The 12,566-nt window shown below is 40.8% G+C and overlaps 1 protein-coding gene across 1 annotated transcript in view; it reads left to right on the plus strand.

The window, feature by feature from the left end:
- The window catches only part of itfg1 (integrin alpha FG-GAP repeat containing 1), a 138,986-nt gene extending 127,177 nt beyond the window's left edge, over positions 1–11,809 (plus strand). The window contains exons 17-18 of the mRNA XM_072381006.1: positions 4,082–4,199; positions 10,641–11,809. Of these exons, the coding sequence (XP_072237107.1) occupies positions 4,082–4,199; positions 10,641–10,700 (178 nt within the window). The 3' untranslated portion in view covers positions 10,701–11,809. The remainder of the gene's footprint in view (positions 1–4,081; positions 4,200–10,640) is intronic.
- The last annotated feature ends 757 nt before the right edge of the window (positions 11,810–12,566 follow it).

Consider the following 12,566-nt stretch of genomic DNA (forward strand, 5'->3'; position numbering starts at 1 on the left):
ACTCCTCTTTTGAATGTTTAGCTGTAAAACTCACAGGCCCCAAACCCGCTATCATTGTGACCATCTACAGACCACCAAAACCCTGTGCTGTTTTCCTCTATGAATTCTCATCACTACTGACATCTGTATGTGCAATGTCCCCCAATGTTATCCTCCTTGGCGATTTCAACCAAAATTAAAAAATCTGTACTTTTTGACATTCACACCCAACTACACAAAGCCAAAGAAAAACGGACCATCTCCTTCAGAAACATCAAATATCGAGACCACAGATCTCTCCACCCTTATCAGCTCCTACCCCAGCCCACCCCCAGCATCCTACCCGGCTGACCTGGTGACTCACTACAATAACTGCCTCTCCTCTTCCCTCACCACCCTGGCCCCCCTGAAAAGTCACTCAGTTTCATTTACTCACACTGCTCCGAGCCACTAGCCGTCGACTGGAGCGACTCTACAAAAAGACTGGACCCACACATACACAGCCAAATGTACTTGGACCACCTTCATCACTACGAGGGAGCCCTCACCACTGCCAAGTCTTCATACTACTCCAACCTAATCAACACTGGTACAGGCAACAGCAGAGTCCTCTTCTCAACAGTCAGCCACTTACTTCAGCCTCCTAAAACCCTCCCTTCAGACATCTCCACTGATCAGTGTACTGCCTTTCTGGACTTCTTCAGCTCTAAAATCAACACCATTCACCAACAACTGGCCTCATCTTGCACCTCCTCAAACGATTCACCCTGGATGATAACCACTGGCCAACCTCTCATCAGCTCCGTCTCCGACTTCACCCCAGTATCAGAACACACCATCTCGGAACTCATCCATAAAGCCAAAACCACCATCTGTCAGCTCGATCCTTTTCCCACCTCCCTTGTCAAAGCCTGTCTGCCGTCCATTTCCCGCATGATCACCAACATAATTAACTCCTCCCTCACCACTGGTACTGTACCCGCCACTCTCAAACTGGTTGCCATCACACCCATCATGAAAAAACCCTGTGCTGACCCAGCTGTCCTTAACCATTACCGACCCATCTCCAACCTCCCCTTTATCTCCAACACACTTGAAAGGGTGGTTATCGCACAATTACAGTCACACCTTGACACAAACAACCTCCATGAACCCTTCCAATCCAACTTCCGTCCATAACATAGCACAGAAACAGCCCTGGTCAAAATCACCAGCGACCTCCTCCATGCAGCTGAATCTGGACTACTTACCATTCTCATCCTCCTCGACCTCAGCGCAGCATTTGATACCATCTCACACCTTCTGCTCCTGGACTGCCTGGCTGGCATTGGAATCACTGTTGCTGCACTCTCCTGGTTCACATCATACCTCGCTGACCGCCAACAATTCGTGCAACTAAGGAACCACAAGTCTGGGTGTTCAGGTGTTTCACTGGGTGTGCCACAGGGGTAAGTCTTGGGTTCCCTTCTTTTCACCATTTACTTCCTCCCCCTGGGCACACTCCTCCGTCACCATGGGGTCCATTTTCATTGCTACGCCGATGACACACAGGTTTACATCTCCTGTAAACCGACTGCTGCCATCCCTCCTACCTCCCTCATCACCTGCCTTGATGACATCTGGAGCAGGATAAGCAGGAACTTCCTAAAGCTAAACAGCAATAAAATTGAGGCCCTGCTCATCAGCTCCAAATCCATCATCACCAAATCCCAACAAACCCCAGCTCCACCCATAATCGTCGACGGATTCCCTGTACCCTTCTCCCCCTAAGTCAAGAGCCTCGGCATCATTCTGGACAGCACCCTTTCATTTGCACCCCATATTCAAAACATCACCTGGACTGCAACATCTCCAGACTCCGCCCATCACTGACCCAGTCCAGCACCGAAATCCTGGTCCACTCATTTGTCACATCCCGCATCAACTACTGCAATGCCCTCCTCACCAGACTCCCCACCAAACTCATCAATACCAAATGATCGGACCACATCACCCCCGTACTCATCCAGCTTCACTGGCTCCCAGTACAATACCGAATCCTCTTCTGGACTGCTAATCATCCCCACGTCACGCCTCAGTATCATGGGTGCCCGAGCCTTCAGCTGCTCAGCATCCAGACTCTGGAACTCCCTCCCCCCACACATAAGACAATCAGACTCCATCACATCATTCAAGTCTCAACTTAAAACTCATCTGTTCAAACTGGCATACTCTCTATAACTGGACCCTGTGCATTTCACTTGTTTTTATGTTGATGTTCTGTTTTAACGTTATTTCTGTCTTTCATGCTTTTATCTTTCATCCTGTGTTTTTTTTTATTGTAAGGTGATCTTGGGTGACTTGAAAGACGCCTCAAAATTAATTAATAATACATTATTAATTAATTGTAATCATAATCCAATCAAATCCAATTAATTAATTTCAAAATAATCAAATTTTCTCATATAGATCCAATTCAAAAACAATTTCCTAGCTAAGGAAACCAACAGATTACACCAAAACTTCTCTTCCAATCTCCCGTGCCTGAGGTAACTGTGGAGAGAAACGACTCCCTTTTAACAGGAAGAAACCTCTGGCAGAACCAGACTCAGGAAGGGTGGCCATCTGCCTTGACCAGCTGGGTTTAATGGGATAGAAACAAACACCATAACATCATTTAAAAGATACTTGTTGGAACAGGGAAACACAAGTTAATGACCACAATAATGTCACATGTACATCATGTCGTTTGAGAAATTAAACGGGGAAAAAAAATAAGAGAAAAGTGAGGAAAGGTGTGACAGATGAGGCCCCCCAGCATTCTAGGCCTGTAGCAGCTTAACTATGGGATGTTTCAGGATCACCTGAACCATCCCTAACTATAAGCTTTATAAAAGAGGAAAGTTTTAAGCCTAATCTTAAAAGTGGAAAGGGTCTCTGCTTCCCGGACATTTACTGGCAGCTTATTCCACAAGAGAGGGACCTGATAACTGAAGGCTCTGCCTCTCATTCTACTTTTAGAAACTCTGGGAACAACAAGTAGACCTGCAGTCTGAGAGTGAAATGCTCTGTTAGGAAAATATCTTACAATGAAGGCTCCTCACTTCCTCACTACAAGCCTAAGAAATACCACCTAGAGTAATTATATTGCTAGACAATTTCTCCCTGAAGCGCTCAGGTCCAAAGATAACGACTCCAGTCTGAATTTAGAAGCAGAAAGTTCTGAGTCATCCAGGTCTTTATGTCTTTAAGACATGCTTGTAGTCTGACCAACCTATTGGGTTCATCTGGTTTCATAGATAAGTACAGCTGAGTATCATCAGCATAGCAATGAAAATGTATGCCATGCTGTCTAATAATGTTACCTAATGGAAGCATGTATAAAGTAAAAATAATTGGTCCAAGCACAGAACCCTGAGGAACTCCATGACTTACTCTAGTGTGAGGAAGATTCTTCATTTACAAGAACAAACTGAAATATTTCAGATAAATATGACTTAAACCAGCCTAGTGCAGTTCCTTTAATCCCAAAAACATGTTGAAGTCTCTGTAATAGAATGCTGTGATCGATCGTATCAAATGCAGCACTGAGATCCAACAGGACAAGCACAGACACAAGTTCGCTATCAGAGGCTAAGAGGAGATCATTGGTAACTTTGGGCAGCAGGGAATAGTTCTGGAACACAGAGAGATGGAGTTTGGAGATAAAGTGAATATTTCAAAAGTCCTCCGAGCTGCCAGAAGAATACCACAGGAACTTTATTTTTTATGTTTTGAGGTGACAATATTTAGGTTTTGTTACACAGAGGTGTACTTACTTCTCTTATACTGTAGCACCTGTGTATTTTTTTCATGTACAGTATAAGCTCTCTGGCATTGAGATAATGGATTGAAAATATCAAAGTGGTTGGATTCCTGGAAATGCATAAAAAATTCTTGGAGATTAGAAACAGAAAAGTCTGTCTCACCATTGTGTTCAGCTTACTAATGGAGTAATGGTATTCATTCATTTTAATAGTCTCTGCTAATGAGCTTGATTTTGGTTTTCTGTCAAAATGCAGTGAATCATAAAACAGCATATGGCTAATCTTCACATTCTGTCTCCCTGCTTTTCTGTCTGTAGTTGGAGTGCTAAGTTGTATCTTACTCCCAGCAACAGCGTACTGCTGACGGCCATCGCACTGATCGGAGTATGCGTCTTCATCCTCGTCATTATCGGCATTCTCCACTGGAAGGAGAAGGTCAGCATGCAAACTCGAACACAGAGACTGGTGTGGTGTAGTTAATGTTGGCCTCTGCCTGGTGATTTATTGTGTGTGTGAGTGTGTGAGCTTGAGACACAGAGAGCAGATTTCACAACCAGCAGCAGATGGGTCTTTCTGTTCCTGTCCTGCAGTCCTCTAGCTGCCCCACCAAGACACACATACACACTCTTTGTCCTCCTCTATCCATCTACCTCTGTGTGCCACAACCTGGAAGGACATTCAACAGTAATTGCCTTCTTCTGTCTTTCCAGCACAGTAGATCTACTGCTCATTACTGCTTAAATATGCCCTCCAGGGAGTAGATGCATGTTTTCTCATGTGTTGTGTGTTTCAGCGCCCCCAGCCTGGTCGTTTTCAGCAACACACACGCAGTTCAGCTACAGAAAGTTGTACCTCATTAGCACCTGGTCGAGGACGCGGACACAAACATTGTTTCACAGTAATTCTTGTAAATGCATTCTTTTTGTCTTGGATTGTTTGTTTTTTTTTATCCAAACACACGGTGGTAATGTCTCCTGCTCCAAGCAGTGCAGTAAGTCGCTGGCATCTTCTCCAAACCATCTGCCATGAAAGCATGTGCAATTAATGTGTGCCTGTGGTATGTGTGTATCTGGGTCTACACACAGGATAGCATGTGGGCATGGTTACACACACAGAAGAGGTCTAATTGGCCTCTTTTTGGGAAATATGAGTGTGTGCATCAGTTTCATCTGAGCTGATGCCAAATTGGGAAAAAAAATAAAGAAATAAAATAAACCTCTCTGGTCCCACAGACGTGCAGACAACATACTGGAGGAGAAGTGTTGGGCAGAATGCTATGTGGAGCCTTCTGATAGGCATAGGAGTAATGAAGAGAAAATATCGTCAAATAGTGTGCTTTTAAGTTCAGACCTGGCATGTTAACGTGGTGTGCAGTTGAAATGAAGAACTCTATCCCATAGAAGTCATGCATTTGGCTTTGGTCACAGCGGTGTGTGTATAGGCTGACAAGTCAAACTTGGTCTTGTTCACTACTTGGATTCGATAGCTCTGAAAGGAGATTTTGCCTTTTTTTCCATACTTTTAAAAGTTGTGTTTTCCATTGCCATATGCAGTAGCTTCCCAACGATGGGTAATTTAATAGGACAGTATGATAACACTTGAAAATTAGATCATTATATTCCAGTTTAATAACATTATCGGATAACTTTATTTGGAGTATATAACAACAATTGATTTAGATCTCCTTATTGGTGTATGGAATTTTGTGACATTACACTGCTTAGTTGCAGTCTTGTCAGAGCCAAAACAACTCAAAATCCCCTTAATTTAAATTCCAAACAGAGCACTGATCCAAACTTTGCAGGACATTTAATATTCACTCCAAAATAGAATTGATTCAAATTAAATTGTTTTTATTATCAGATTTCTACAAAGCTAAGCATCTACTATGTCTGCAGTGCATGCAACAGGGTTTTAGGGTAAGCAATTTAAAGTTTCACTGAAAATAACTGGGCACAAATAACTGGACATATTAACGTAACCTGAAATAAAGTGTTCATTTTAAACACTTTGTAAAGATTCCTTTGTAGACAGTTACTGCCTGGAAACTGGAACCCACGGATTCCTGTAAAATTCTGCCAGGCATTTCCCACAGCTGTTTTAACAGGCTTTTTGGTTGTCGTATATTTTAATAATATCCAAGGCTGATATGCTTCAAAACCTTGGGCGTGAATTATCATTTTCCAGTTGGCCACACCATATACAGCACTGTCATTTTGATATAAACCTGAAAATGAGTATTTCTAGCAAAACATTTGTCTGACTTAACTCCAAAAATATAGTAAAACTGCAGTAATTTACAGCATCCCTCTGACATTACTGTCTGCAGTACTGTCTCTGCTTATGGTAAATGTGCAGTGTGTGTCAGTATGCTGGAACATTCTGCTTTAGATTGGCGAATATGGCTGGCCTTGAAATGGAAAGACAGCCATCAGGACAGACAGGCTAATGTGGTGTGACCTCCGGCACCATCCAGGGAATTGAGATTGAAGTGAATCATGTATACTGGTTCCTAACATCCTCCGTTATATCTCATCCGCTCCCATCTCTCTTACGATGGGTTGTCCAATAAGGTCAGGGTGAGTCTGCTGATTGACATTTAGCATTTTTGTGTGTTTGCACTGCCGCCTTTGGTATTTGCTCTTCTAATAAAGTCAGACAGAGGGCAGAAGCATGGAGGGGGGCAAAGACGTGTTGTCCTGCCTAATAAGCGCACAGGGCTTTTACACAAATCCTGTGAACTCCTGCCCAATGCAGTATTAATGGTGATATTTAGAAGTATTCATATGAATCTAAATCAGAAAGGAAAAGAGAGGAAGGACGCATTTAAATGACCGAAAGCAGAACGTAATCAATCTCATCTTCATGCAGGTCAAATTTAATTAGTTGACATTTGAGCCTACTGAGACAACCACATGCCCAACTGTAGCTTTCCACCTGCTTTCAGACACAAGCCCCCAACTGTGTTGATACACTAGATAGTAGATAGACACAAATCAATGCTGCCCAGCTTAATAATTATTCAAGCCTCAGGGTGACAGTTTGGTGATATGCCCTGGATAGTCAATTACAGCAGCCCAGTTTGGTTGTCCACAGCTAAGGACGTCAATCCCTCTGCTACCTAAGAATATGTTACATTAAAACAAGAAGAAAATTATACAAATGGACAACATCTGTCAGTATGAGATGCTGCTTCCTTTGAAGATAGATGAAGGCTTTTTTACAAACTGAAATTGATGAGGTTTAAAAAAAAAAAGATTGAAGTAAACATGCTGCTTCCCATCTTTTGGATACAGCAAATTAGTCAACATCACAGAAGAGTTGGCTGCTTCAATAAAGGGACATTCAGGGTATTAAAACCTTTTTCTGTAAAAACAACATGCTGAAATGGAAGAGAAAAAATAAAGATGTTTTTATTTAGACATCATCAGCGAATCCCAGATTTTAAATTGACTCCAAGTGGTTCAAATAATTTTCTATATTTATTCCGAATTTTTGTTCAGCTACTTTTTAATGGCGGCCAGTTAACATGTTCCAGTCTCAAGCCAGTGAAGCCTCATTATAATGTTTTGTCATTTGTATGCCATACACCAAATTAAACACACACAGTACAATTAAACTGAAATATTGTTCAAATATGAGGTAATGTCATTTTGAATGTTACATCTACAGTACAACAATATCAAGGATATTTTTTCCCACATGATTATGATGAAGTTATTTAAAAAAATGCATATTTTTGTTAGAAAACAGGTGTTCAACCATAGTACAATATAAGGCATTGTTATAGAGTGAGCTACAAATGACACAATCACACATTTTTAAGTTTCTTGAGGCAGTTTTCACACACATGAGTAGAAGTCCCGAGTGGCAACAAATGTTCCTTCTGGCCACGAAAAGACCCCCTACTGTTGCAATGCCACTGTAAGAGAGTGGGGAGAAATGAAATATCTTCATTCTGCGCGTGATTTTAAGTTTGCATGAAGCTTCAACGCTCTGAGATAGTGAGGCTATTTTACAGCTTTGATTTAATCTAAGTGTGGCTATTTTACAGCTTTGATTTTCCAGTACAAAATTCTGTCCCTTTACTGATTTTGGTACTTACAAGACCAACCTATAGCATATACCTGAAGGTGAATTCTACGAGGCATTTTTACTGAGAATGACAACTGTGGCTACAGTTAAATAGGGAATAATTTACAAACCAAGAGTGATTTTGATATATAGTCTCATAATAATAAAAATCTCATGAATATATATATATATATACTGAAAATAAATATGATTGTCAAGTGCAGATAGATGTTCCACACATGCAGAAATCCATGTCTCTCAGTAGTACTGAAGCTAGTGTTTGCTCAGATGTGTAGATCTCTTAATGCAGCTTTTTAATAAATGCAGAGTACTGTATACTAAGGATTCAAGGTAGTTTTACTTTTATGTATTTATTTATTTATTTGTTTGGGTTTTTGGGGGTTAATTAAAAGTAGCATATCAGAAACTCTGGTGTCTGATTGGCAAAAGAACTGGGAAAAATAAATGATGTTTTTCAACAGCTAATGACACCTGGAAGAGCGATTTCGGGGGAGAATGACTTAACTGTAAAATGTTATATATCAATAGCAAGCTGCCTTCCTCTTGTGTTCTGGAAGACCTGCACATTACTCCTGAGGATACGTTACGGCCGATCTGGACTCACTGAAAACACCAAACTGCTATCAGGTGCCCTCAGAGGGGGAGATGTTCTTGGTCTGTAGGGCAACGTCAGCTGTTAGTTCAAAGCGGGAAAAAGAAAACACAGCTGCTTTTGGCTAAATGTTTTACTTGACTGCATCCAGAATATTAGGAGCAGGTGATTCGAATGAGGGTTTTTTGGGGAGAAAGTGTGGCGAGGGTGAGGTGGTCCATGCTGTGTGTCTGTCGATTTGTTCGTAGCGCTGCTCATTGAGTGCTCTCGTGTTTTCCTTGAATAAACACTAATCCATTAAGGATTTACTTGAAGACAGAAAGATGTGTTTTTGTAGCATTTGGTTCATAACTTGTGATTTCCATCATTTCATATATTTCATTATTTTCACTGAATTTCTAAAACACAGAATTTGCTGAGTTGGCATATATTTGTACGCTCCTCACCAACTAGTAGGGTAATTTTATTTATAAATGTGGTTATGTTTAATCAGGGCATTTCTGAGAGTAGGTACAGCTTATATTTATACCTGTTCAGTTTGGTCTCGATCACCGTAAGAAGCTCTCATCCTACTTTACATGGATCTCTGAACTGCACACTGCAACTAGTCTAAATCGAAGTTTTAGCTGTTTAATCAGCTTGAAGTTTAGAAATAATAATGCGCTCACAGGAAGATACAAAACTTCACAGCTTTGTTCATTTTGACTCCCATCTCATTTTTGTTTGCATGAAATCAGTTTCTTTTAGTTGAAAAAAACAGAAACAATTCTTCTCAGGCAACAGCTGTAACCAGCCTCTTTCTGTATAGTTTCTGTGGTTATACATGTTGTTCTTATGGATTTTAGGGAACCAGGTGCTGTTTTACTTGTTTTTAATGGAGTGTTCAATAGTTCACACAAGCACTGCCCATGTCACTCTTGTCTGCAGTCAATAACAGACAAATACAGGGCGAATGACTCTACTCAGTAAATTTAGTTGTCATTACCAATCTCTTGTAACAAGCTCAAACTCTCCCTGTTGTGCTGTTGTTCAATGGTCATTAGATGTTACAAATCACAACATTGCCTCAAGGGGCTTTACAATCTGTGCAGCAAATTTACTTGAGTTCTTTGAACATTGATTTGAATCAGGAAAATCTTTTGAGTGCAACTTAGAGAAAGTGTAGCGGAATGAAGCTAACATGTTCACTAACATACTGCTCGCACCCAGATTTATTTGAGTCAAGCAGCAGAAGTGTCAAGCAGATTGATGTGAAATTGTTCAAAAGAAATCTGGAAAGATGAAGATAGCTGCAGCAACCCTTACTCATGAATACAATCCTCCTTACACCTACACAAAATACAGCCAAGTAAAAGTAATGTCACATTCGGTGATATTATTGAAGACTCAGAGAATTGAGAAAAATATCTGCACACCAGATGCACATTTGAAAACCAAAACTAAATGGCTGTCATTTTTTGGACTTCAGGCACTGCATTAAAAATGAGACAGAAGCCAGCTGTAGAAATCATTGCATATGCTCAGGGGCACTGCTGAAAACTACTGAGAGTGAGCGGTTCATTGCTGCACCCACAAGTGGAAGTCAAAGTGTGTCAAAAACTCATATAAACAAGATCCAGACGCACCACTGTCCTCTCTGCTCCGGAGATCATGTAACGTGACTGAGGTGAAGTGGAAAACTGTCCGGTGATCTGACAAAGCAGAATGTAAAATTCTGTTTCAAATTCATGGATCCTCCAGTCGAAGGAGGAAAGAGACCATCTGGTTTGAAATTAACTCACAGCATCTACGATGGTATTAGCGCCCAAAGCTTGGGTACCCTGCACATCTATAAAGGCACCGATAATGTTGAAGAGTACAAACAAGTTTCAGAGCTAAATGTGCTGAACTACCCACGCCTGCAGTCCACACCTGTCACCCACTGAAAACACTAGATTCATTATGAAAAGAAGTCTAGATTTTTATTTTTTAGGTTCAGAATTGTTGTAGTGTTACCCATCTGGGCTCCAAATGCATCTACTTTATTTCATCAAATTTCCATTTCTCAGGCCTTCTTTGAGATCCCTTAATAAGTTCTGTGTATTCTTGACTCCAGTACAAGTTAAATACTGGTACTGATCAAATGATACTTCCTGTACATATAGTTAAAATCCTTCACTGATATGTTTCTCTGTGTGTTTGTTGCTCAGAAAGCGGACGACCGAGAGAAGAGGCAGGAAGCCCATCGTTTCCATTTCGATGCCATGTGAAGGAACAGAGCTGCATCTTGGAAGAACATCCTCTTCTGCCCTGCTCTGCCTGCCACTCATCCAACCGCCCTCTTCTCCTTATACACTTTCACTCGTTTCAAGGGCCAATAAATGGATCCTCATTTGCCTCAAAACGTTTTCTTTTGATATTTTTTAGTCCTCGAGTCAAATGTGAAATATTTATGTTCCGTTTGATTTATTCATTCCAGTGATAGAAGCACAGGAGCCGCAATAAGGCCATAGAGACACAGAGGGAAATCCTGACGGAGATCACTCTCAAGTTTAAAGAAGGGATTTCTTTGGTCTCACTGTAGTTAGCAGCATGATCTTCAGTTGTGTTTTTAGAATAGTTTGGCAATATAGCGCAGATTACTGGCAAAATGCCCGATGTGTAACCGCTAAAATACAAGCAGTTTGTGTTTGTTCACTTAAAAGGAAACATCTTTGGCATTCAGTGTTGAAATGTCAACTTGAAATCTACTTGTGTGTAACAGTCTCTGGTCTATGCGCACTTCATTCCCCTCTGGCTTCTTCTACTGATCGGAATTCTCTTCTCCTGATGTCAGCCTTTCAACTGCAGCAGCAAAATGGAGGGAAATGAACAAAAGTGGACACATGCAATGTATCAGCAAGGAGTATTTTTCTGCTTCCAATCTCACCAAAAATGATGAATGGCCTTCAGGTCTGCTGAGAGCAAATTCATCTTTTTCTGAGCTGATTGTATCACAGTTCATCACGGGGGTGCCAAAAAAAGTATTGCATCCCAGAAATATTTAATGCTACTGCATCAAGGCCAAGCAGGTGGTCTGAAACCCAAGTTGCCCTGCTGAGTGACGCTTGGTTTACTCTGGTTTAATTCAAAGGGATGTTTTAATTGTTCCTCTTTTAAAACTTGATTCAGCCAAGCTCTCTGTGTCCAGATATTTATTCTCCAAGAATGAGCTCATGCCGGTCCGTGTTGTTTGCACTTTTTTTAACTACTGATTAACTGTGGGTGTATGTAAATTATTTCATTTTGTGGATTCATTTTGCAAATGAATGTTTAAGCTACTAAATGTGTTTACTTACTGAGTTTGAGAATAAAGGTTTGTTCTGCTTAAGTCAACTCAGGGTTGCTTTGCTTCATATTTGTTACGGATAGCACTATCTTTTAAGCTCCCCATGAAAATAAATTGTTCAAGGCTCTTAAACCACCACTCACAACTATTAACAATGACACGCCTGAACTTCCTTTATCATAACTTGTTGTTGTTGCAGAGAAGGTAGAGTGAAAATTAAACTGAAACTAATCATGTGTATGTGCAACCATTTAATGTCTGAATTTGTTGGAAGCACAGGAGTAGTGAAATTAAATAGCCTTTAATTTTCCAAAGGACCCCTGGTGGCGGCTTTTAGCATCTAGAGCCAACCTCTAATGCGTGCATGGAGAGAATGAACCTGCCCGCTCTGCAAGGGAGAGTAGGAGCATCTGAGGCTTGGCTGCCTTATAGTAGATCTCAACTGATGTTAAGCGTGTGTGTGGGTGTGTGTTTAAGATGAAGAGACAGTAGGTGTGTTACAATCTGTGTTAAGCGAGCAACACAGAGAAAACAAAACCGGAAACGTAGATTTGTAGCCTTAACAATAAAAGCACAGTAAAAAATAACTAAACGTCACACTCAACAGACCTCAGGAGAACACTCTTGGTTCATCAAAACATGAGCATGTCTTTATAGAATTTAATCAACACATTTAATATCGATTGTAGTGCAAAATTCTCGCATTAAAAGTTTTTCTCTGTAGATGTTTATATTTCTGTTGACTTAGTATTACATTTGTGGAGGCTTTGGACAGAACAGCATAAAGAACAGTACTGTAGGCTACATG

This window comes from Leuresthes tenuis, unplaced genomic scaffold, assembly GCF_036924035.1.
Source record: "Leuresthes tenuis unplaced genomic scaffold, fLeuTen1.0.hap1 SCAF_2, whole genome shotgun sequence".
NCBI lineage: Eukaryota > Metazoa > Chordata > Actinopteri > Atheriniformes > Atherinopsidae > Leuresthes > Leuresthes tenuis.